The sequence below is a fragment of the Mercenaria mercenaria genome, chromosome 3 (assembly GCF_021730395.1).
Source record: "Mercenaria mercenaria strain notata chromosome 3, MADL_Memer_1, whole genome shotgun sequence".
Taxonomy (NCBI): domain Eukaryota; kingdom Metazoa; phylum Mollusca; class Bivalvia; order Venerida; family Veneridae; genus Mercenaria; species Mercenaria mercenaria.
In genome coordinates, this window is record NC_069363.1 from 75,348,281 (window position 1) to 75,376,183 (window position 27,903).

General features: G+C 34.0%; 1 protein-coding gene across 1 annotated transcript in view; it reads right to left on the minus strand.

The window, feature by feature from the left end:
• Positions 1–3,038: 3,038 nt before the first annotated feature.
• Positions 3,039–27,903, minus strand: part of LOC123525678 (synaptonemal complex protein 2-like) — a 104,672-nt gene continuing 79,807 nt past the window's right edge. Inside the window, exons 31-42 of the mRNA XM_053538929.1 lie at positions 26,191–26,243; positions 25,267–25,359; positions 24,729–24,822; positions 24,457–24,509; positions 22,034–22,148; positions 20,937–21,064; positions 14,798–14,892; positions 13,993–14,092; positions 13,682–13,740; positions 11,824–11,902; positions 11,158–11,223; positions 3,039–4,298 (exon numbers count right to left, since the gene is read on the minus strand). Coding sequence (XP_053394904.1) covers positions 4,245–4,298; positions 11,158–11,223; positions 11,824–11,902; positions 13,682–13,740; positions 13,993–14,092; positions 14,798–14,892; positions 20,937–21,064; positions 22,034–22,148; positions 24,457–24,509; positions 24,729–24,822; positions 25,267–25,359; positions 26,191–26,243 — 989 coding nt within the window. The 3' untranslated portion in view covers positions 3,039–4,244. The remainder of the gene's footprint in view (positions 4,299–11,157; positions 11,224–11,823; positions 11,903–13,681; positions 13,741–13,992; positions 14,093–14,797; positions 14,893–20,936; positions 21,065–22,033; positions 22,149–24,456; positions 24,510–24,728; positions 24,823–25,266; positions 25,360–26,190; positions 26,244–27,903) is intronic.

Consider the following 27,903-nt stretch of genomic DNA (forward strand, 5'->3'; position numbering starts at 1 on the left):
GGAGTTATGTTTCTTGCTGTACAGGGTCAGCTTATGATGGTGAACAAGTGTTGCAAGTTTTAAAGCAATAGCTTTGATAGTTTAGGAGAAAAGCTGACCTAAACATAAAACTTAACCAATAAAACTAATTTTCTAAGTCCAAAAGAGGCAATAGTTCTTGCAAAAAGCAGGATGGAGTTATGTTTCTTGCTGTACAGGGTCAGCTTATGATAGTGGACAAGTGTTGCAAGTTTCAAAGCAATAGCTTTGATAGTTTAGGAGAAAAGCTGACCTAAACATAAAATTTAACCAGGCAACGCCGACGCCGACGCCGATCAAGTGATGACAATAACTCATCTTTTTTTAAAAAAAAATCAGATGAGCTAAAAACAGGAAAAATTTGGCACTTTTCACACACTTTTCAGCTTTTATATAGGTAAGGCGCGCAGTTAAAACAAAGAAATAATACAGTAGATTCATTTTGTTATAGATCTATCTGTAATAACTCCATTTCACAGTAGATGTGCATACAATAATTGTTTTTCACTTTCTTACTTTTTATAACTCAGTTATGTGTCGACAGTCAATGATTAGATCACTCGTACCTGGCACCAGACCAGAAAGAAAATGCTTAGAAGTGTACATGCACCTATAAAAAGCATGGTCATGAACACGGGTACCTTGCGGCTGGACGAATGGCCCCGTGATTTAACCGATATCTATCTAATTGAAATTGTTTACATATTTTATCACAAAATAACCCAACATTTTCGATTTAAATGCTTTTTAAAAATATTCTTAACAGATGATTATAAAATAGACGAGCCTTGAAGGTTTTTGCACAAACTCATTGACGTCAATCCATGGATGCTACATATCAAGATCTAGCCGCTGGATAGTGGAACGTTATTATAGTGCTTTTATTTCTATTCATAGCTCTAACGGCCCCTACAGGGCCCAAGCCAACCCATTTGAGCAAACCAGACAGGACAATCCAGGGATGCTAAAGACCAAGATTGAAAATTCATTATTCAAAACTTTCTTTTATAAAAGATCTGGCATTATCTAAAAAGGGCAAAGAGGAACCCAGAGAATGCAAAGCAAGAATGTTACAGACTTTGGTGAAGATCCACCAATTGCATGGTCTATAAAAAGGCGTTTATTTTTCAATTTCTAGCTTTGGAAACCTCTGAAAGGGACAAAATATGAGCGAATTGAACACACTCAGACGTTACGCTCATTGTTGGCGAACATCAGGAATTTGTAAGTTTCTTACACTTCAATGTTTCATGAAATTCGTTTTAGTAATAGGGTTGTTTATATTCTTATCACAAAAGGCAAAACAATCGCCCTGTTTGCAAATGTGGTCGCATTTACGTTTCATAATTAGTATAAATTTAATTCGACATACAATAATAGAAAACACAGAAACGACAGAATTTACCAATGCACATTATTTAACGGCTTTTTTTCACCAAAAAAGAAAACTCGGTGACGTGACGTCAACTATATTTGATGTCATTTCAATCATTTACTGTTCAAGACTTCCTGTAACAATGGAGGCGAAAGACAGATCCAACTGAAAACGTAAGATTTTATTTTTTTCCGCAACCGACTTTGTTAAAACGTCAGTATTTTCTTTAACTATTGTATGCTTTCTATTATATTTATTTCGACAAAAAGTACATCAATTCTACGTTTGAATTCGTAACGACTTGTCCTATTTTGACTCATTCTCACAAACCAGATGTCTACCATGGTACCCCGGTCTCGGGTACCATGTCGAACATCTGATGAATGAGAATGATTTTGACTTCGATTTAGGCGTTTAATATATGTATACTTTAATCTAGCCGCGATATCACACCTGTAAAAAAATGCAAAAAATAGAATTACGAAGTTGTTACGTGCCGAAATATTTAAAGAAATATGTATTTGTTTACAAAACCGCGACTAGAGTCTGAAAGTACATACAATAGTCTGCAAATCGATGTGCAGAAGTCTTACGTTGATTAAAAACTGAATTTAACACATGAAAATTGAAAAATCTAGCCAAAATGTCACAGCCGTGAAATTAATGTAATGTTGACGTTACGTTTGAAAAATAAACAACGTATATGTATTACAATTTTATTAAATATTCGTTTCTGTTCCCCGTTAAATTACACTGGTACCGGAAACATCAATATTTTTTCCATAAACTGACGCCTGAATTTCATATCACGTGCGTGACGTATTTCAGTGTGTTGCTGCAATATTTTTTTGTATTCAGTTCAGTATTGTCAATCCTATTCAGGCTTTTGAACAAATTCACGATATTTACGTTATATTTATACGTGTAGATGCGTATGTTATTATCTTTGCATCGAGAAATATGCACTCGTTCTTCAACGGAAGAATATTGCGCACCTACGGTCCCATACGGTTAACCAAGAGATGGCCCATATAAAGCAACCAAAGTCCAAAATGAGGTCAGGTGATGTCTGAAGATGAGGAATGGTCACATGTTACATTTGCATTAGTATAAAGTCATTCTAGTAAGGGGTATTGATGCGAGACGAAACGGTCCCATTTGGTTAACCTCGTACGGACGGACGGACAGGACAATCACTATCTGTAGATGCTGGGGGCATAAAAAAATAAGAGATGTCCGGCAATACAAGGATGCTATAGGTACAGAGTTTCTAAAAAAAAAAACTATTAGCTTCTTACTCAATTCTCTATGTTCATTGTTGATATATGGACTAAGTTTGGGATGCTATGAACTAATTTTGGTGAAGATCCATCAAGTAGTTAATGAAAAAGATGTCTGAAAGTTTGTTCTAGTAAAGTGGAATCGTTTGAAAAAATCTGAGAGATCCATGCTAGGATGTTCCAGACTAAGTTTGGGGTAATTTTGATTAGTATTTTCTGAGTTCAGGTGGGCTAAAAATTAGCACTGTTGACTTTAGAGGTTGTAAATGCTTTTTGTTTACTCACATCAGAAAAAGAACATTAAATCTCTCAATTCAAGTGTGTTTATGAACCCTTCCATTCAAATATTGGCTCGAACGCATACAACATTTTTCATAAACATTTTATTTTTTCCATAAAACAGTCAACATTGTTGTAAATTAACAAATTCTCTACAGATCTTGTAATATATAGATAATAACATCTTCATTCAGAATACAATTGATATACAATAAAAGTAAAAACTTTAAACATAAATTGGCATTATTTTCCTGGTAGGACCAGTTACAGGCATACCTTTTAACCCTATATACATTTCCTTTTTTTCTGCTACTGTTTACTTCCCTAAGCAATGCTTTTTTTGTAATACTAGCCTATTGCTATCTTTTTAAAGAAATGAAAAGCCTGTTATGAAACTGCTGCATTCATGTAGTTTTCAGTAACACAGTCCATTTATCCATTCCTTAAAGTACAAAAAAAAAACCTGAAATATTTCTGATACCAACATACAGGAGCTTAAATAAACATTAAACTTAATATCACAGCAGAGGAATCACATAGTAAGTGTATAAATTTTGCCCCAAGTAAAGCAAAAATATACTTTAAATCATATAAAATTTTGATAAATAAAAGCATTTAAAAATCTTATAGCTGTATAAAATATATATTGCAGTAATACTAGATAGCAACAGAATTTGTTTCAATTTTGTATGTCACTAGTAGATTACATGCTAAATTTTACAAGTCCAAATGCAAAAGGAGATGGTATGCCAGTCTAGTACATTTCTTCAATGTAAGAAATATTTAATGCCAAATAGCACACTGTTATGCCCTTCCATCAGTGAGAAACAGTTCATATCTTTCCAGATACTTATTGTACTATTCATGACAATGTGTAAATGTTGTTCAGGGTGACTTGATGCTAAAATGGGTGCATTGCATACACCCACAACAACATCTACATATTTGGAGAATAGCGCCTGAAAGTTGCTACAAGTTAGTGCTGCTGGGATAAAAGGACCTAGTCTGTAGAACATTTTTCTTATCTTTCTCTTCAGTGTCAGATTAAAGTAACTTTCTGACTGTATAGACTGAGAAAAAAGTGCTTCTAGAACATCACTTCCACAAATTTCACATACAAACAGCTGTTTTGAAAAAAATGCATAACCCTTTGTCATTTGTCAAAAAGCCCTTCAAGCACATCATTTTCACAATTTCGCAACTATGCTATAAAACAAAAACTAACTAAAAAGTCAATAAAATTTATCCATGATACTGTCTCAGCAGATTTTAATGCACAAATTTCAGGTTGTTCAGTTAAAAAGTTTCTGTAGCTTCATCTTCACATCCATGAATTCCTGTCTTTGCTGAAAAATAGCAGAAAGGTAATGTACAATTAAGGAAGTAAATGTTAACATAAAATGTCACTGCTACTACACAGAAAAGTACAGTACAATAATGTCAACATTGTATGGCAAAATGTCCCCCCTCCACCACCCCAATTGATCAATATATGAAGTTAACTGAAGAAAAACTAATCAGACATAAAACTCCAAAGGATATGTGTATGTCCATCATGTTCCATTTGAATTTGAAAGGAACTGTAGTTGAACACGAAAGACAAATGTAGTTATTTTGAAGTCAAAACACCGGGGAATTTGATAAACAAGAGCTCTGCCAAGCGAGGCAATATACGCCCGATGGATTACATCAGAGAATTGGAGCAAAATTTAAAGAACTTGACTGTTGAAGCCCAAAGGACAGGAACAACAAAAGGAAGTCCACAAAAAATCCTTACCAGGTACAGGTATGTCAAAATATGTGTTCAAACACTACACGCAAACCCTCTCAATGAATCTTCAACAGAATAAGGCTTATCAATATTTATCACATATTTGAAGTCGCTGGAGTGTAATAAAGCCATTAAATAATCAAAGTACTGAGAGGACTGATGGGGGCAGTGCTTTGCAGTTTCAAGACTTGATGTAACCCATTCATGTCAGGGAAGTACATGCAGGCATTATGTAATGCACTTGTGTGTGGCAAGAAATGGAGTGGTCACAACTTTTACAGTGCACAACAATAAAATTTATTAACTTGTGTTCAATACACTTCTATATTTTGTTCAAAAGGTAAAGATTAAAAAATCTAATCCTGTTCAATTGCAGTTGTTCATTGACAAACAAAAACCTTTCATTGCCAGGTTTGATAAAATGAAAAAGATAAAGCTATACAATGTATTTCAATTTCTTCAATACTTCTGTTTGCTCTCTATGTCCTGACATCATGTGGTCTTGACAGTCTAACAAAAACAGGCAAATTTTGTAACACTTTATGAAAGTTTGGAAAGAAAGTCAAAATATTCCACTATGTGAAAGTTTAAAGGAACAGAATTTCCTTGAACTGACATTAAAAAATAGTCTATGTCTTCTAAAGTGTACAATACTTATCAATTAAACAAGAGGGCCAAGATGGCCCTAGGTCGCTCACCTAAGAAACACTCCATAACAGTGTAAAACATGTTTGACCTAGTGATTTCATGGAAACAAATATTCTGACCAATTTTTCATTAAGATTGGACCAAAAAATTGGTCTCTTGCGATAAAACAAGCATTTTCTTAGATATGACCTAGTTTTTGACCCTAGATGACCCATGTTCAAACTCGACTTAGATTTTATCAAGGCAATCATTCTGACCAAAATTCATGAAGATCAACTGAAAAATACAGCCTCTATCACATACAGATGTTTTTTCTTTGATTTGACCAAGTGACCTAGTTTTTGACCTCAGATGACCCATATTCAAATTCGACCTAGATTTCATTAAGGCAATCAACCTGACCAAATTTCATAAAAATCAATTGAAAAAAACAGTCTCTATCGCATACACAAGATTTTTCTTTAATTTGACCTAGTGACCTAATTTTTGACCTCAGATAACCCATATTCAAAATCGACCTAGATTTCATCAAGGCAATCACTCTGACCAAATTTCATGAAGATCAATTGAAAAATACATCCTCTATTGCATACACAATGTTTTTCTTCGATTTGACCTAATGACCTAGTTTTTGATCCCAGATGACCCATTTTCGAACTCGGCCTAGATTTTATCAAGGTTATCATTCTGGCTAAATTTCATGAAGATCAGTTGAAAAATACCGCCTCTATTGCATACACAAGGTTTTTCTTTGATTTGACCTAGTGACCTAGTTTTTGACCCGAGATGACCCATTTTCGAACTTGGTCTAAATTTCATCAAGGTAATCATTCTGACCAAAATTCATGAAGATCAATTGAAAAATACAGCCTCTATCACATACACAAGGTTTTTACGTGATATGACCTAGTGACCTAGTTTTTGACCCAAGATGACCCATTTTCAAACTAGGCCTAGATTTCATCAAGGCAATCATTCTGACCAAAATTCATGAAGATCAATTGAAAAATACAGCCTCTATCGCATACACAAGGTTTTTCTTTGATTTGACCTAGTGACCTAGTTTTTGATCCGAGATGACCCATTTTCGAACTCAGCCTAGATTTCATCAAGGCAATCATTCTGACCAAAATTCATGAAGATCAATTGAAAAATACAGCCTCTATCGCATACACAAGGTTTTTCTTTGATTTGACCTAGTGACCTAGTTTTTGACCCGAGATGACCCATTTTCGAACTCGGCCTAGATTTCATCAAGGTTATCATTCTGACCAATATTCATGAAGAAGAATTGAAAAATACAGCCTCTATCGCATACACAAGGTTTTTCTTTGATTTGACCTAGTGACCTAGTTTTTGACCCGAGATGATCCATTTTCGAACTCGGCTTAGATTTCATCAAGGTTATCATTCTGACCAATATTCATGAAGATTAGTTGAAAAATACCGCCTCTATCGCATACACAAGGTTTTTCTTTGATTTGACCTAGTGACCTAGTTTTTGACCCGAGATGACCCATTTTCGAACTCGGCCTAGATTTCATCAAAGTTATCATTCTGACCAATATTCATGAAGATTAAATGAAAAATACAGCCTCTATCGCATACACAAGGTTTTTCTTTGATTTGACCTAGTGACCTAGTTTTTGACCCGAGATGACCCATTTTCGAACTCGGCCTAGACTTCATCAAGGTTATCATTCTGACCAATATTCATGAAGATTAATTGAAAAATACAGCCTCTATTGCATACACAAGCTAAATGTTGACAGACGACAGACGACAGACGACAGACGACGGACGACAGACGCCGGACATCGAGCGATCAGAAAAACTCACCTGAGCATTGCTCAGGTGAGCTAAAAAGTCAGGAATGTTTGTTGTTACAAACAAGCATCAATTTAACAAGAAGTCGTCATAAGTTAACACACAAACACCTGTAATTTTTTTTATATATCTACCTTTTTCCATTCCAACTATTGCTAAAATTCAGTAACTGTTTTCTTAAAAACATACATGACACATGATGATATTATTATTCATATTGTTTGTTACGCTTGTTGATCTAAATAACATTGTCTGTTTCAATTTTAGGTTATTTAATATAGATCTGTATTTCAAACTATCAATATCATAATATAAGAAATACATTAAACACTATGAAAAACCGTGATTCGTCATATCAATGAACCTACCGAACTGGTGTATACAGTTAGGTTCGAGTAAATTAGGATACGAACCGCCCGTGGAAAAGAACAAGATTTCTGGTGGTTCTACCTTCGAATATCACCATCAGAAACCATTTGCACCCTCAGATAGATGAAATACATTCAACTGGTAACATAAATGTACATCTGCCGGGATAATTACCAAGAAAATGAGGCCAAAATATAACGGGCACCTGCGGCAAGTTATCATCGCGGAATGGCGGATTACCTCCCGTAGCAAAAATTACTCGGTCTGAAAAATGATAAAATACGTATATGTACGCGCAATTATAACAGTATTTAGCGCAGTCTCAACTTTAAACGATAATTTTCCTGCAGATAAATACCAGTTTGATCAGCGTATATGGCGTTTTTGATAGAAAAATCTGGGAATGAATTTTTTCTTCGGTCTTTTTTCAAGGATTTCCCGAACATTATATGTTAAGCACGTAATATACATAATGTTCTGATCTTTAGACTAAAGAATCGGGCACATGTTCAGTTTGGGAAACTTTTCCAGAATAAGCGCGTTTCTATTGGCCCTATATAGTGAGGTCGGATTTCTGGAAAAAGTAAAAAAATATCTCCCCTGATTTGCGGTGGCGTGGTGGTTGCTATTGAAATTACAGCATGCCCGCAAGATTCTGATGCCATAACTTTTGACAACATATCCATGGATACAAACCTTCCCTAGATGACATGTATATTCAGGATGCTCTCTCCAATTCACAGTGCATATCCATATCGACGGACTCTGCGAAATCTGCTATATCGGCGGTTTCTTTACGTCGGCACCGGCTATTCTTTGCTATAAACACTGCCCAGGTTGGTATGGGAGGCGAAAAATGAGCTGCCATCCATGATCATAGGTATGCTGCTCAAAAATAAGTAGAGCACGGAACATTTGAATGTCTTTTCTATGTTTTGTAGTGTTTACTTTTTAATTATCAACGGTTTTGCTCGCAAACTTGATGAAATTTGTTGATGGTGTACTGACATGAAACACTAGCCCGACTTTTCCCACAGTCTTTAACCAGTTTCTGCTTTGATATCATACACATCAAGCGCACTATTTGTATTCATTTATCAATATTCTTCCAAATAATATATACAAATAGGCCGAAATGTAAATGGAACTTTTCAAAACCCCTTACTTTCGGTATGCGGTCTCTCTGCATACCAGTTTTTTCTTCTTCTTTTTTTTTTTTTTTTTTTTTTTGATGCACAGGCAGGCTCTCTGCATTACGCTCAGAGAGGCTCTATGCTAATGACTACCTGGAAACATTATAGCTTAATTAATTTGGTGTGTATATTTGACTTTTTATAACTGCTAACCTGTTTATAGCAAATAATCGCCGGTGCCGACGCAAGAAACCGCCGATAAAGCATATTTCGCAAGGAGTCCGCCGATATCGATATGCACCGTGCAATTGTGTATTAAATTTTAGTAAATATTTGAAATTCAATTAATTTTTATGCAACTTGTGTGGACGAGACATTTTGATTAACGATTTACAGCTGATTTCGAGATCAAAATATATAATCATACATAATATACAATCACGAATAAGGACGGTCCGACCAAGTACATAAATATGCCTTTAAGCTTTAAAATGTTCTTAATAGTTGGCGTAAAACAGAAGTAATCTGTTCATAGTTGATTTTACGAATTCAAACAATGAAAGAAAAAAATCTATTGCCGATTATTTGATTAGATAATATGATAATTATAAAAGATCAAACTGTCAAATCAATTTCCCCCCGAACCAAATAAGTCATAAATTCAAACTGACGAATAAGTAATGAATTTTTTTTCTACCTATTCTATTTCAAGTAAAACACTGTTTTTTATTTGAATTTTTTTATTATTATTATTTTATATAGTATTAATTTTTATAAATAACATATCTCTTGAAAACATTTTCTTAGACATGCGAAAAGTATTTCATTTCAGCACTGTATTTTCTGAATTAATATTTTAGAAATAATACCTGCACGGAAAAGATATTTTAACAGAATGCGAATCGGGATCTATAGGATGTTGCCGCATATTTATAGATTCGCCTACTGATAAACGGTTCTGATCGCCGCAAACTGATAAAAGTTTCTCCATAATACACATCCACAACGGTGTCGTCAGGCACGGCAATGAAAAAATCAATAATCTGTCGGCTTATCAGTGGCGTTGCAATTCCTTAGTAGTTGCTATTTTCATGCAGGATCAAGAACACATTTTTTGAGCGTATTGAAACTAGTTAATGGATTTCTGAATAGGTCGCATGATCAAAACAAGTGTCAGTTTCAGAATCGATCACGTGATCAAATTAAGCGTCTTTATTATTCTTACGCTTAAGTAGGTCTATTATAATTTACATTTACAATGCAGTTTAGTTTTCTTCAGATACTGTTGTTAATATAAAATGTGTAGATCTATTTAATCATATCGGATCAAAAATATAATTGCAAAATGCAATAGTAAAGTTACGTTTGGTAAATACGATGGAACTTGTTTTCTTTGTGTTGTCAGGTTGGTCATAAACTCGACAAGAAAATTGAAAGACGGTTTGTTAAATCTGGGGGCACTGCCCCCAAAAATGATAATTCACTAGTGTAATAAAGATTTGACGTCATTTATAGTATACGAGACGTTGATCAAATTGATTTATTTATATAGTAAAAGAAAGAAAATTTTTGATGTTTCGATAGGAAAGGCTGACATGTGTTAACAAGAGCACCGCCCTGCGGGTGCTGACGCTCATCTGATTTTTTTTGTATAATAGAAATATTGTCCTACCCATGATTTTCTAAGTCTAAAAAGGGCCATCATTCTTGCAAAAAAACAGGATAGAGTTATGTTTCTTGATGTACAGTGTCCACTTATGATGGTGAAAAAGCAAGTTTTAAAGCAATAGCTTTGATAGTTTATGAGAAAAGTTGAATTAAACATAATACTCAACCAAGAAAATGATTTTCTAAGTCCAAAAGGGGCAATAATTATTGCAAAAAGCAGGATGGAGTTACGTTGCTTGCTGTACAGGGTCAGCTTATGATGGTGAACAAGTGTTGCAAGTTTCAAAGCAATAGCTTTGATAGTTTAGGCGAAAAGTTGACCTAAACATAAAACTTAACCAAGAAATCTGATATTTTCTAAGTACAAAAGGGGCCATAAATCTTGCAAAAAGCAAGATGGAGTTATGTTTCTTGCTATACAGGGTCAGCTTATGATGGTGAACAAGTATTCCAAGTTTCAAAGCAATAGCTTTGATAGTTTAGGAGAAAAGCTGACCTAAACATAAAACTTAACCAGGCAACGCCGACGCCGACGCCGACAACCGCTCAAGTGATGACAATAACTCATCATTTTTTTTCAAAAAATCAGATGAGCTAAAAAGAATATTACATTTGTGACTTTCCACATTGAATGTATTCAACTCGTTGAATAAAATTGATAAAATGCTCGGCAGAGCCTCGTATTTTATTATTTTATTCAATTCGTTTAATAAATTCAATATGAAAAGACACTCATGTAATATCCTCTATATATTTCTTTACAGAAAATGTGTTACAGATTCAACTTACTGTTTCAGCAATCAGTTTTCGTTGCAAAGCTGCCATATCCTTCCTCAACTGTTCTTGCATATTTTTCTGCAGGATAGAAACACACTTTCAACAAAGGAGCCCACATCAAATAACCTTTGTTAAGCACTTTCTATACATCTTTTTAAAACATCAAGCCTAGTAACAGGTCAATTAATACCCAAATCTGAAAAGACTCCAGCAATTCAAGCTACATATTTAAAGAGTTGCTACAGTACTGTTTGTTGTCTAACTTAATAGGCATAAAAAGTTATGGGATGGATGGGTAACAATCATTTGGTTAAAAAACGGTGGATAGCAGACACCTGGTAAATTTCAAATAATTCAAGGAACAACACCACAAGACTATTCAATACAAGTACACTATACATAAGAGGCATCAAATCTAATCTCTGTAGGTATCTAATATGTGTAAGGCCAACATCTGCTGTGTTCAAGAAGTCATAATGCCAATAAAGCTGGAAGAATTTATGTTTTGTAGCTCTGGATCTTCACAATTAAAGTATTTCCTAAGGAGTCAAGGTTTTGCTAAGGTGTCATTCAAATATGATAAGTCAACTGCTGAAAAACACAGTTGTGATACACTTTTTTACATTCAACAGTATAGTTTGTTGTTTACTAATCACACTTTCAAAAGGGACAACTTACATGTACATTTAAGTTGTAATTTTTTACTTTCTTTGACTTGTCAAGGAAACAGGACTGCAACTTCTTCATATTGTTTAGTCTGGAAAACATATTAATAAATTATAAACGTTTATAAATCTATTGTATGACACCTATAATTTAAGCCTGTACATTCACTCATTAAAATGAAAAAAAAAGCTTATTCTACAAAAAAAAAACAAACAAGAGGGTCATGATGATCCTAAATCGCTCACCTGAGTAATATGAGCCACATGTTTCAAATGACAAACTGATGCTAAAATATTAGAAAGTAGGTCAGTAGGTCACATTCATGGTAACTAAAAGTCAGTTTTAAGATCAGTATGCAAAACTGTACATGTCATCCAAATTTCAAGGCTGTATCTCAAAAAAACAAGAAAGTAGGTCAAGGTCATTATGTAAGGTGACATGTAATCACTTGGGTACATCAGGTAAATATAATTAAACAGTCTAGGAAATATGATCTGATAATTTTTTCCTATATAACTCATATAACAAGTGACCACCAGGGCGGGGCCTCTTTTCACCCCAGGGGCATAATTTGAATAATCCTGTTAAGAGGTGTACTAGGCAATGATACATACCAAATATCAAAGACCTAGGCCTTGAACTTTCAGACAAAAGGTTTTTATTTTTTTCCCCTATATAAGTCTATGTTAAACTTAGGACACCCGGGACAGGGCCCCTTTTCACCCCAGGGTAATAATTTGAACAATTTTGGTAGAGGACCGCAAGGCAATGCAACACACCAAATATCAAAAGCCTAGGACTTGCAGTTTCAGACAAGAAGATTTTTTAAAGTTTTTCCCTATATAAGTCTATGTAAAACTTGGGACCCCTGATGCGGGGCCTCTTTTCACCCCTGGGGCACAATTTGAACAATCTTCAAAGAGGTCCACAAGGCAATGCTACAAACAAAATATCAAAGGCCTAGGTCTTGTAGTTTCAGACAAGAAGATTTTTAAAGTTTTTTCCTATACAAGTCTATATAAAACTTGAGGCCCCAGGGGCAGGGCCTCTTTTCAACCCAGGGTAATAATTTGAACACTTGGTAGAGGACTATAAGGCAATGCTACATACCAAATATCGAAGCCCTAGGCAGTGTGGTTTTAGACAAGAAGATTTTTAAAGTTTTTTCCTATATAAGTCTATGTAAAACTTGTGACTCTGGGGCAGGACCTCTTTTCACCCCAGGGGCACAATTTGAACAATCTTGATAGAGGACCATAAGATGATGTCACATGATGCTAAATATCAAGGCTCTACGTCTTGCTGTTTTGGAAAAGATTTTTAAAGTTTTTCCTTTTGGCTAACATGGCAAACACAGTTCTGCATGGAATTAATTTCTTTGAAAAATTTTAAAAGGGGACCACCCAAGGATCATTCCTGTGAAATTTGGTGTAATTCTGCCCAGTGGTTTTCAAGAAGAATTTTTCTTTAGAAAATGCTGACGGACACACGACCGACATTGAGTGGTCACAAAAGCTCACCATGAGCCTTTGGATCAGGTGAGCTAAAAACACTCTTTACTGTTTCAAAGGATGTTTCTATCCTCAACAGTGAATATAAAAAAAATCAAGATTTATTAATTTCCATAGTATTCTTAATAATACTTTTATCAACCAAAATATACACTTTCTCTCCCTAATAACTTTTAAGCTAAAATATTTCAAACTATTTCTCTAAGCTATGGCATAAGCATGCTAGTGGTGAAATACATAAGTATCTATTGAAGTGTTTGTTAATTCCTTTTAAATAGTTATGTTGTTGAGATCTTTAACTTATATTAGATTGACATGTAAATGTCTCTGTAGAGGTTACAGATTTAACAAAGCAGTACCTTTTCCCCTGTGACTCTTCATTGTTTCTGAGTACATCTAATTGACACTTGAAAAATTCCTAAAAAGTGACAACAAATTATGTAAATAACTTCATCAGAAATGTGTAAGTCACATATTTTATTTATTCCAATTCTGATTTATTACTTATAATGAATTAAATGAACCTATATAAATGAATCAGATGATTCTGTAGTACTGAAATATCTATTACTGAAGTTTTAATCTATTATCTAAGTTTCAATATGTATTTCAGAATGCTTTCAACATTTTATTTGCAGTATACTAAAGGTCATTTGAGTTTATAGCAAACCTCCATGTTCTTTTCTGCATCGTTTAGTCTTTGTATGTCCTTTTCAAGAGCTGTCAGTTCTAATAACATTCTAGCTCCAAAATCATCCTTCAAATTGGACCTGGAAAATATACTTATTGATAAAATGGGCTATTAAATAAAGGAATATTTAAATCCTACAGTGAAACCCCTCTCAACTAAAAAGCGTCCAGCCAAGTCTAAATATTTGGCTTGGAGGTTCCTTTTGTGTGGAATTTTTGCAACAGAAGCATAGAATTTCTCCAATTACCTTGAAAGGTTTTACACCTTTAAAATTTATGTAGTACTATATATTTAAAACTAGATTTATTTTAGCTCAATGACAATAGTGCAGACAACTTGTTTATTTGAACCACCGGTCTTCTTTCTGGAAAATCTAGTACAGGTGTCCTTGATGGGTGGTCTTGAGTACAATTATAATAAAATCTGTAAAAAGATCCTTTGGAAGCAAAGAATGCAACCAAAAAGAGTACCGGTAATAGCAGACTTGGTTTGACTAAGTCTGTTCATGAGAGGTAATGAAATTGAACCTATGACCTCCGGGTTAAGCAGCTGACACCTTATCACAGACCACAGCCTACTTCAAAATACAGCTATTCTAGTAGTTTAGTTCAAATTTAATGGAAGAGAATTAAAATCACTCTGAAATGTGCTTTCTTGGAAGAGCATTTCTTTTATTAGTGTTATATGAGGAAGTGTGGCTGGGACCTCACTATAACTCAAACTTAACAGGTTACACTTGAACCCCCAGGCCACTACTACCTAAGTAACAACAAAATGTACTTACAAATACTGTTGCTGCTCTACTACTGTTTGGTGGAAATGCTTCTGCGTTTCTTTCAGTGTGTCCTTGGTGAATCGTTCAATCTTTTGCTTTTTACTCTGGAAATCAAAATTTATTAACAAAAAGCTGCAATGGGCAAAATCCTACATAATATAATTTGAATCAAGAGCTGTCTGTTGACAGCGTGCTCGACTATTCGAAGAATTGATGAAAGTATGGAGACAAAATATAACCAGAGATTTTCAGACAAAAGGATAGTAACAGACAAGATGAACAATGTACCTCACAGTATTTGAGGATCTGGATAAGTCTTGCACTATATGGCAATGTGTGACCATGATGGTAAGCAAGTGTTCAAAGTTTGAAAGCCATATACAGGGTGGCCACCAAAAATCTGAAGTAAATTTCCCTGATAATTCCCTGAATTTTCCCTGACAGGATAGTCAGTTTCCCTGATACTTTGTTCGGCGTAGCAACAATTGTGAATATAAATGTAGTAATATTATGGCCTCCATCCTCCCCTTCTAGCCATACCTTCTCCACCAATAAACTTGTTTATTTTACATCTGTTTTATATACATATGAAATTATATTTATTTATTATATTTTGAAAATATATTCATTATTTATTTTATTTTCAGAATCCTGTTTGAATAATCAATTATATATATAGGTAATTTAAGATCTCATTGAGCAACTTCAGTAAGAGTAGTAAGCATGGTAAGTAACAACTCAAAACAGCTCAAAAAAGAAAACTTCAATACTTCAGCAGCAATGACTTACATTTCACATACATGTACATACCATTATTTATTTTGTAACTTGTTGTGATACTAATTCCAGTGTCTTTTATTGCCTATAACATTGATTATTCTAATTAACAATGTGATTACAGCTTTAATCAGTTATCATGTTTTAATGTAAATGAACTGAGCCTGATTTTTAACATTCTCCTTTACAATGCCACAAAGACACTACAATCTTCACAATCATACTGCATATTAAAGCAGAAGGTTACAAACAAGAGCTGTCGGAGGACAGCAACGCTCGACTATTTAACAGCCTTGTCGCTTGAATGAATAAGAAAGTCGAAAAAGGGGCATAATTTAGTAAAAAAGTAAAATAGGGTTATGGAACCTGCATAGTGCTTATCAGCTCATGACAGTGAACTAGTGTGTGAAGTTTCAATCCTTTCCCATTAGTGGATACTGAGATACCAGCTTACATACAAAAACTTAACCAAAAATTTCTATGTTGAAAAAGGGGCATAATTTTGTAAAAAAGCAAAATAAAGTTATGGGACCTGCTTTGGGCATGTCAGACCATGACAGTGAACAAGTGTGTGAAGTTTCAATCCATTCCCATTAGTGAGTACTGAGATACCAGCTTACATACAAAACCTTAACCAAAAAATTCTAAGTCGAAAAAGGGGCATAATTTTGTAAAAAAGCAAAATAGAGTTATGGAACCTGTGCAATGTAAGTCAGTTTATCACAGTAAATAAAGTGTGTGAAGTTTCAATCCATTCCCACAAGTGGTTACTGAGATACCAGCTTACATACAAAACCTTAACCAAAAATTTCTAAGTCAAAAAAGGGGCATAATTTTGTAAAAAAGCAAAACTGAGTTATGGAACCTGTGCAATGTAAGTCAGTTTATCACAGTGAATAAGTGTGTGAAGTTTCAATCCATTCCCACAAGTGGTTGCTGAGATACCAGCTTACATACAAAAACTTAACCAAATCGGGACGCGGACGCCGACGCCGACGCATGGGCGAGTCCAATAGCTCTACTATTCTTTGAATAGTCGAGCTAATAAAATTAAGCCTTTAAGCATTACAAATATATAACTTTCTAAACATTATCAATGTTCTACATGACAAACATTCTAGCCATTCAGGTTTCTAAGAAGCTATACTCACAAAACTACCAGTAACTGCAGTTTTCACTTTGATTTTAAAACACTATTAATGTTAGTACAATTATGTAAATCAAAACAGGATGTTACGTATACACATAAACAATCCAGCACTTTAGTTTCTAATATGAGGCAGTGGGAAATAACCTTTCCTGCAGTTTTAACTTTTAACTTAAAAAGAAAAATATTAAATCTAGACAAACGGTCTTCAAGATTTGACATAAAAGTTTCTTCGAAAATGGATACGTCCATTAAATTAGCATACAACTGTCAACACCTCCTTGCATTGATAACAACAATTTCATCTTTCTGGTAAACTGAGTTTAAAACTCAAGTCATGACATGGGACACCAGCATAATGACTTTGTGGCCAGTATGGATTAAACAAGAGCTGTCAGTGGACAGCGCGCTTGACTATTCTCAGTGCTTGATAGTATAATATAAGCAATGAGTAAAAACTTTAACATCACAATAAGCATATTCTAAGTCTAAAAGGGGCCATAATTAGTCAAAATGCTTGACAGAGTTGCCTCCTCCTTTTTACAGACTGGGGTCATGATGGTAAGCAAGTATGCAAAATATGAAAGCAATATCTCAATGGACTTTGAAAATATTTGGGGTTGTATGCAAACTTTAACATTTATTCTAAGTCGAAAAGGGGCCATAATTCAGTCAAAATGCTTGATAGAGTTGCTTCCTCCTTTTAACAGACTGGGGTCATGATGGTAAACAAGTATGCAAAATATGAAAGCAATATCTCAATGGACTTTGAAAATATTTGGGGTGGTATGCAAACTTTAACATTTATTCTAAGTCAAAAAGGGGCCATAATTCAGTCAAAATGCTTGACAAGAGTTGCCTCCTCCTTTTTACAGACTGGGGTTATCATGGTAAACAAGTATGCAAAATATGAAAGCAATATCTCAATGGACTTTGAAAATATTTGGGGTGGTACGCAAACTTAAACATTTGTGGTGACGCTCACGCCGATGCCGGGGCGAGTAGGATAGCTCCCCTATTCCTCAAATAGTCCAGCTAAAAAGCCTGTACTCTGATCAGGAACCACCCTGTTCATTTTAACTTTATAGACATGGCTGTTACAGTTAATGTGCACAAACAAACAACATGGATCCTGATCAGACTACACAGAATGTACAGGCTAGTCTTGATTCCATTACTGGTTTCAAAGCCAAAGAGTTTTCTCATGAAGCTGCTAATTTTATGGTTTTAAAAATACATTTCATAATTATGCTATTCAAGACTAATGTAAATGTTTGTTAATAACTAGCAAAAGTCTAACAAGCAACTACTACCAATACACAGGTACTTCTAATGCATGATTCAAATGTTGGTATACATTTTGTTAATGTCAGTAATGTACTGACACTCAATTCATTTTAGTTTTTAGTTGTGTAACAACTTCTGCTTGCTTTCAAGGTACAATGTATTAGTATTTGAGCTCTGGGGCAATGGTTACTCAATTCCATTTTAGCTTCTCTCCATTTTAGAAACAAAAACTTATCTCTTATAGTTGATGAATAACAGTTTTAGAATCATCAAACAGTGAGTGCATTTGCTAAGTATAGTATTCTGTAGTTTATAAAATAAATGTAACTATTATGAAGAAGAGAAACCACCAGTAGCCAAGACATGATTATACAGTCTTTTAAATTTTTTCTTTCAATTTTTGAAAAAATCCCTGATAATTCCCTGATTTTTTCAAAATTTTCAAATTCCCTGAATTTTCCATGCAGGGAATTTTTTTTAGCCTTTTTCCCTGTTTTCCCTGTTTTCCAGAGTCGGTGGCCACCCTGATATATCAAACAGTTTAGACAAAATATGAAATAGTATGCAAACTTAGCTAATTTCTATGTCAAACAAGAGCTGTCGGAGGACAGCAAGGCTGGACTATTCAACAGCCTTGTCGCTTGAATGAATACGAAAGTCGAAAAAGGGGCATAATTTAGTAAAAAAGTAAAAAATAGGGTTATGGAACCTGCATAGTGCTTATCAGCTCATGACAGTGGACAAGTGTATGAAGTTTCAATCCATTCCCATACGTGGGTACTGAGATACCAGCTTACATATAAGAATTTAACCCAAAACTCCTAAGTTAAAAAAGGGGCATAATTTTGTAAAATGCGAAGTTGAGTTATTGACCCTTTGCACTGCAAGTCATATCATGACAGTGAACTAGTGTGTGAAGTTTCAATCCTTTCCCATTAGTGGATACTGAGATACCAGCTTACATACAAAAACTTAACCCAAAATTTCTATGTTGAAAAAGGAGCATAATTTTGTAAAAAAGCAAAATAAAGTTATGGGACCTGCTTTGTGCATGTCAGATCATGATAGTGAACAAGAGTGTGAAGTTTCAATCCATTCCCATTAGTGAGTACTGAGATACCAGCTTACATACAAAACCATAACCAAAAAATTCTAAGTCGAAAAAGGGGCATAATTTTGTAAAAAAGCAAAATAGAGTCATGGAACCTGTGCAATGTAAGTCAGTTTATCACAGTAAATAAGTGTGTGAAGTTTCAATCCATTCCCGAAAGTGGTTACTGAGATACCAGCTTACATACAAAACCTTAACCAAAAATTTCTAAGTCAAAAAAGGGGCATAATTTTGTAAAAAAGCAAAACAGAGTTATGGAACCTGTGCAATGTAAGTCAGTTTATCACAGTGAATAAGTGTGTGAAGTTTCAATCCATTCTCACAAGTGGTTGCTGAGATACCAGCTTACATTCAAAAACTTAACCAAATCGGGACGCGGACGTTGACGCCGGCCCATATGACGAACAGGTTAGGCAAAATATGGACTGATATGCAAACTTTACTGATTTCCAAGTCCAAAAAGGGCCATAATTCAGCCAAAATAGTTGACAGAGTTGTACTCTTGGAAACCATAATGATAAACAATGTTCAAAGTTTAAAAGCCACATTTCAAATAGTTTTTTTGACAAAATGATGACTTGTACGAAAACTGAACTAATTTCCTAGTCCAAAAAGGGCCATAATTATGCCAAGTTTTTTTGTACAAGAGTTTTGTACACTTGCCTACAGATGGAAATCATGATGATAAGCAAGTATTCAAAGTTTCAAAGCCACATGTCAAATAGCTTTGACAAAACGCGGACTTGTACAAAAAAGCTGACTTGTACGAAAATTGTACCAATTTCCAAGCCCAAAAAGGGCCATAATTCAGCTGAAATAGTAGAAAGAGTTATGTACTCTTGCCTACAGATAGAGACTTTTTTAATAAAACAGTGATAAAAGTTTCAAAGCCATATGTCAAATACTTTACACAAAATATGAACTGGTATGAAAAACTTAAACAAGATTTGTAAGTTAAACGGGGCCATAATTCAGCCAAAATCCTTGATGGAGTTATGTACTCTAGCCTAAAACTGGGCATGATGAGGGTAAACAAGCGTTGAAAATTTCAAAGCTTTATCTCAAAAGCTTTTGTCAAAATGTGGACTGGTACAAAATCTTAACCAAGGTGTGATGCCGACGCTGACGCCATGGGGAGTAGGATAGCTCTACTTATTCTTTGAATAGTCGAGCTACAAAATCCCTAATGTGGTATTAGTTAGGACAGCAAACATTACCTTTTACTAAGAAAATTTTCATCCCAGAGAAATAAAAATGTACCGAAGTACAAAACAGAAACCAAAAATATTTTGCCATCATATTGGCATACAGTTTTCTAAATGTCTAAAAAATGAATGAAAAAATTTAATACTGCAGTATGATACAGCTGTACCTTCCAATACCATGTTGAATATTAAAAAGGGAACAAACAATAATTTTACTGTTTCGACTGCCGTTTTTTCATCTTTCAATAAATTAGTGTTAAAAAATTATTTTCATCTAATGAAACATATACAGATAAATTGTGAAGAATTTAGTGCAAAGAAATGATAAAACAGTAATTACATAAAATCAAATCTTTGTTTCATTAATTTTTCAGTAAAACTATATTCAACATATGCAAAATCAAGTACAAATGAGGAAATAAAAACCTGACCATGAATTCAAAAATAGGCTATAACCAAACTACAAACCAAAAAAATTTATCTGAATGTTACAATTATTTGTAAATCCTTACTATAAGTATTAATTATTCCTGTTATGTTATCATGAGGATAAGAACATTTGGCACTTTTGATACTGGTTTGAATTATGTGTTTCTTATATAACGCAGGATAATGTCTCACTTTCAGATGATGCTGTATATCAGCTCCAAATGCAGCCATGACTGTTGACAGCCCAGACTGGAAACCAAAGTCTGCCTCATGCTCTTCTGTGACATCACTGTACAAACTGGGAGCTTGTGGAGTGTTCACTAAAAAGTAAATGTTGTAACAAATGACAACATACAATGGGAAAATACACAAGTCTTTAGCAGATTATGAATTTATCATTAATACCTTGTGTGCAAAGGAATTAACAACATACGCCACTTACATTCACCAGCTTACTATTTCTTTCACTCTGTTTTAATGATGCCATTAATTACAAATTTATTCTTTTCTTTGCCACATGAAAGACAGCGCAATAAACACATACCTTCTAGGGGTAATAAGACAGTAAATTTAACTAAAAGGTGTTTTTGTCACAAAAAATGCCTCCCCCTATGTATATCTTTGTGTAGCAAAGTGGAACATGTTGGCGATATGCACAACTAGGCTTTGTACTGATCACTTCTGTGAAATTTCATTGAAATCTGGCCAGCAGTTTGACCTGAATAAGCCAATATTTTTCTATTTTTAGCTCTTACGGCCATTCTGTTTGTTTGTTTGGTTTGGATTTAACGCCATTTTCAACAGCATTTCAGTTATGTAATTGCAGGCAGTTAACCTTACAAGATTTCTTTGTTTTTCAACAGTATTTTAGTTATGTAACGGTGGGCAGTTAACCTAACCAATGTTCCTGGATTCTGTACCAGTACAAACCCATTCTCCACAAGTTACAACTTCCCCACATGAATCAAAGATGGAGAACAAATGATATCAAACAACGTTATTTATCAAATCGTCACAGAGAACATACGCCCTTCCTGGTGACTGAACTCGCGACCCCCGAGATCTGTGCTCTACCTATTGAGCTAAGAGGGCAGGCTTAACCTAACCAGTGTTCCTGGATTCTGTCCCAGTACAAACCTGTTCTCTGCAAGTAACTGCCAACTTCTCTCCACAGGTAACTTAGTAACAACTTCCTCACAAGAAACAGAGGTGTGGGACTAATGACTTATGCCAGGTTAGGAGCAACAAGAAAACCTCTACAGACATCAATTTAACTATAAATCAAATACCTGCTGGATCAAATTTAAACAATTTCTTTGGAATAAATATTGATTTCTCCATTTCATCATCTGACTCCATCTGGGAACTGCTTGAAGACACAATATTGCTAGTCTCTTCTATATCTTAAGTTTTGTTAAGGAGTCAATTTACAGTTGCAATAGTTCATAAACTTGCAAATGGGTGGTTTTCAAAATAATGAAGCTTTTTCTTCTCTCTCACCTTACTTTAATTCAGTTCAGTTTTAGAATGTGTTTTGGAGCAAATTATATCCAAATCAATGTAATCAATAAGTGTGTGCAATTTTATCTTGATGGCTCAAGCAGTTTTAAAGTTATATTAAATTATATAGCCAATTTTGTCCCCTGTGCACCCAAAAAAGTGTGACATTTTACATGAAGTATAGTTTTCAACAGTGGTTTACTTTTTAAAATCATGCTTTATTGTTACAGCTTTGACTTTTTTATGTAACTTAAACTCTGCACATTTAAATAAAATACTTCTTTTTCATTACATACATTTTATTGTTACCAAGATTTCACATCTTGTGATGGAACCCCCTTCACAAAAAATAGTGAAAAAAAATACTAAATTAAAATGTTGAACACTACAATTTCATAACCTTATTACTTTTCTAAAGTCTTAATGTTTTTCTAAGATCTTTATCCTTTCAGCTGTGAAGACACAGTATGATTTTTTTCTTTAATAAATCTACTTTCTCAGAAACTTGATGAATTTCTGTACACCTAAAAATGTCCCCTGTGCACCTTTTCAGTTGTTAAGTGTCAGATTTCTTTTATTCTTTAAATAAAATGGGATTTTACTTTATTTTCCTTGAAAGGGAGTTACAATAGATACAAAAGCAGGGTTCAACTTCACATATTACAGACTGTTAAATATTCACAAAGCCAAAAGTGATGTCCCCTGTGCACCCTTTTTTTACAAATATCAATTATCATAGCATTTCAGTAATTTGTGGTGGCAGTTCTATATTCTTAGCAGTGTGAATGCAAAATTTAGGCATTACTTGATAATATAGCATTATATAAGAAACCCTGGACAATTTAAAATTCATTGTTTGCATTTTTTTCTGAAGTTGCCAATTTTCAAGTTTAAAAGTGGAAACATCAATTTTATTGCTTCTTAAGCTCTTAAGTTTACCTACATATGTAAATGTTCACTAGTAAATATTGTGTAGTTAAAAGAATTTTACTTACCATTAACATATTCTATGAATAAATATTTTGACACAATTTGTCCCCTGTGCACCCTTTTTAGTAAAATTAAAAAGTATGTATGAATTTTACTATTCCGTTTTATCATGCATGGCATTTTGTCATTTTTCTACTGTGAATAAGCAGTTCATTTAAACTAAATGATTTCAGTGTGTTAGTTATGTTTAAAGTCACTTATTTTTCATTTAAAGCATTACATTCTGTTGAATTTTCATGTTTTTGTAGTGAAAATTTTCAATTTTGTAGTTATTTTGTGGAATAAACTAATTTTTTAATAGCATTTGTCTAAAGTTGATTACCATTAGTCTTTTTATGAATAGAAAACTAATAATGGATGAATATTACACTGATCTTCAGTATGTGTCCCCTGTGCATCTGTAAAATAACTCAATTTTGAGTTGACAATTCTAGAAATTAGAATTACTGGACATTCTTGAAATTTTGCATGTGGTTTATAAACATGCAAAATGTGAGAAACAAATAGGTTTTATAATTATATGTTAGTTATATTGCATTCAGCAACAACTTTTCTAGGTAAAGTTTTATTTTCATGTCAGATTTGTGCAGAAAGGGTGATTTTAAAAACCAATGTCCACAAACATATGATTAAATAAGTTTTAAACCATACACATACACCCATTACTTATCATTTATGTTGGAAAAAAATACTGTTATACATATTTCCTTGTCATAAAACCATGCAACATTTTTCATCCATCTTACTGGAAATTCACTGAACTTTCGAATTAAAGGCTGAAATATTTTCTGATTGGCATTTCTCAACACTTTCCTAAAGTTATTTCCTTCAACTTTGAAGTACTTGCTATCACAAAAAATAGGTGACCACCATAAAAAATGAGTTTGAATTTTTAACCCCTATGTCACACTTTTGCTTCATTATTTTGAAAACCACCCAAATGCAAAAATCAAGGGAAATATGGCTCAATCTGTGTATGATAAGTAAAATGCATTAAAGATATTAAGGATCTTTATTGAAAATGTGTGGCAGAATAATACATTTTCAGGATTAGTGTGACGTTTTCCATCATAACCAAACTAAATACAGATAATTCAGCAAATGTCACTTGTAATATCTGTTAATAACAATGTTTGCAACTTCTTCAAAACATCTGTAACAAGAATGTGATTTTTTCCTTTAGGATGACTCAATTTGGATATGATAATTTTAAAAAGGATATCGGAAACTTTCTCTTCAAAGCTGATCTTGTTGGCCTTACTTCTGATGATGGACCTGTAAATACAAGCATAAATTAAACAATTCAAGGGCTTTCATATGACGCAAAGAAAACATAAATGTTGCTAAGAACTTTTCCCCCTTTTAGTACTGCACAAGAAAACGGCAATAATTGCAACAAATTGAATGCCAACCAATTACTGTATACTTATTAAACATCTGAATCATTCTTTTCTGTTTGATGTCTTTTATTACTATAATTATGATAGTGATTACCTGAAGCAAAGCCACTGTCGCCAAGAAGGAGTTTCATATTTCTCTGTAACAATTTATGCATTGACCTCTCTTCACCATCACTGCTCTCTGCACTCTGTATAAACATACAGGTGTTGTATGTTTTAAATTATTAGTCGTTTCACACATATAAACATTTTTGTTCTACATTTTTTCTTTTACAATGCTTCAGATTTTCTAGGTTGATTTTAATGCAAAAATACCCTGATCACCCATTGAAATGTAATACCACTTTAAATTTTTGTTGTTAAAATTCACACCTAAAGCAAAATTAATTTCACCGATGTTATATATTGGTATCATTAATTTTAAAGTAATCACTTGAAGTATGATTAATCACAGCTTCCAGAATATGACCTTGGTCTACCTCAGTGGAACCGCACAGAGTTCCAATCCCCTACATTTAGCTGGCTACCATCTTCACTCCAAGTGTAAAATTCATAATCTCCCAAAAGGGCAACTAAGAAAGTTTTAAGACAAAATATCAAGACATGTCATCTTAAAACGAAACAAAACCTACCTGAATTAGTCTGTGAGGAGTTATGGCACTAAGACCTGTATGGCTGTCCACGTCTTCAAAACTACTATCACCTCCATCACTATCCTGACAGCTCTGAAATTAATCATCTCCATTATACATGAAAATGATTCTACAGAATATGAAGTGTTTAAAAAGCGGTTCTGAATGAATACAGGTTAATGAATATACTGTATATTTGTGAAGTATTGCAAGAAAGAGGGAGCAGAGAACACTGTTAATAGTTCTATATAAAAAAAATACAGCTTAGAAAGACAACATGTCTGAGCATGCTGGACCTCTAACATAAACTTGCATGTAGCATTAACTCTTTCCGTAACAGTCAGTGATGTATTTTATGGAAGCTGTCAACATTCTATTAAAATCTGCAAACATGGTCATGCACTCTACTATGTCAGATAATTCATATGCAAATAACTTGCAGAAGTTCAAATAAATGGAGAAGTCTGATATTCCAGAGACTGAAGGGAACAATTAATGTATATATCCAAATATCTTCAGGGGACATAAAAATCCTGCACTTTACACCACCACCATTAATCTATAACAGTTATATTGTCATTTATAAATAATTGTTTATATTGGTTTTATTGTCATTTTTTTTCCAACAGTATTTCAGCTTTGTATCAGCAAACAACCTAACCAGTGTTCCTGGATTCTGTAACAGCACTAACCTGCTCTCTGCAAGTAACTACCAGCTTCTCCACATTAGTCAGAGGTTGAGAGTGAATGATTTCAGAGTATATTCTATCATACCTTGAGAACATACACCTTGCCCATGAATCTAACTTATATTACCATGATCTGTAGATCTGCACTCTTCTTAATACATGAGCTTAGTGGGCCAGTTGAATTTTTAAATCAACGTCAATGTATTAAGTATTAACAAAAATGATTGAGACTTACCACATTAAGAGATATTGTGCAGTTCTCCTGGGTTTGTTCTACCTCAATATCATCTGAAATAAAATGTACTGTACACTGAATTAACATACCAATATATTTCAGTATCTCTTATTCATACATAAAATGCAAAATGATTTTATATATGCTGGTTTGAATCAGTTATAACAGAGGCATCTGGCAGTGTGTTGGCTGTAAGGTCTTTCTGTTTTTATAGCTGTGATTATATCAGCAACAAACACTCCTCATGTTCATTAGTCTCCAGTGTAACCTTATCAAGAGTTATAGTGGTAACACAATGTGTGAAGTGAAGGGCTTTTAACTGTTGCTACATGCTGTTGGTTTGAATCATGAATAGTTCTAAAGCACTGCAATTTTAAACCATCTTTATAAAACTAGCGTAAGTTATTGAAGCATTCATAAAGAATAACCAATTAACCAATTAATATACAGTCGAGACTGTTTTAAGAGACCGACTTTGGGAAGCAGCGAAAAAGGTCACATATGACAGGGAGTCTCTTAAAACAGTCTCACTTAACAGGATGACGCTGGTTTCATATATTTTTCCAGCTAAAGTACATGAATATCGGATACTTATATATTGGCCTCTTTTAAGGTAGGAGTGGAAAATGATTAAATACTATTTCTTTAATTGCATATTGATAAAATATAAAATTCAAATAATTTGCATCATTCGTATGATGTTGAGAAAACAAATTTAAGCTCATGATCTGGCAAGAAAATAAAGGGGAGCAGTAAAATATAAATGTTCCATTTGAACTATTTACACACTGCGGTTTATGATATTTATATTTTTATGTACTAATTGTTCATTGACATTTATTCGATTCTTTAATCTGTGTTTACTTCGTCGTTTCCTGTTAAATACCGCTATATTTTTGTTTCACCAGGAATAAAGTTAATTTATGCACCGACTCCGAATTCTTCAGCGACTTTATACGCTGGTTTTCCCTAATCGAGCAATTCAAGTGCCTTAACACGCTGTTCTAATGTCAAAACAGTTCTTTTTTTATGTTTTTCATCAGCCATTTTTTGTAAACAAATAAGTTCTCGTCTCAAACAACTTCACGCGAGATAAAGAACGGTAACTCTATCGTGTAAAATCTTGCGAGGGAGCGTCTCAAAGTCGCTGAAAACGGTCTAAATATCGATTCGGGAGCCTGATTTCACAGTCGCTTGTCGCGTAAGGCAGGGGGTTGCTTAATTCAGACCCTTTTAATAGTAAATTGCGTCCGGAGCATTAAATAGGGTCGCATATGACAGGGAGTCGCTAAAAGCAGGGGGTCGTTAAGGCAGTCTCGACTGTAAATAATTAATCGATTTTGGTAAAAACAAATAAGATCCTGTCAAGACAAGCTTTAATAAACTGCCGATATACTGTGACGTTTTCAGAAAATTTGAAATACACAAGGTCTTATAACATACCTATATTTCAGACAGGAAATAAATTCGGAAAACTATATAACAAATGGTCAAATAATAGCGCGGTCTTGAAATACGCGAAAATTCATCCTGCGCGAACAAAAATTATTTCACAGTACCCTCATATTGCCGCATTTCAGAAAGCAGTCCCCAGAATAAACACCCTACTTTCACTTTCATGTAAACAACTTGAAAGTCGTAAATATAAGCACGAAAAGTGTCTTATTCTATGTAAAATACATTCCACAAGTGAAATAATGCCCATTTGGTAAA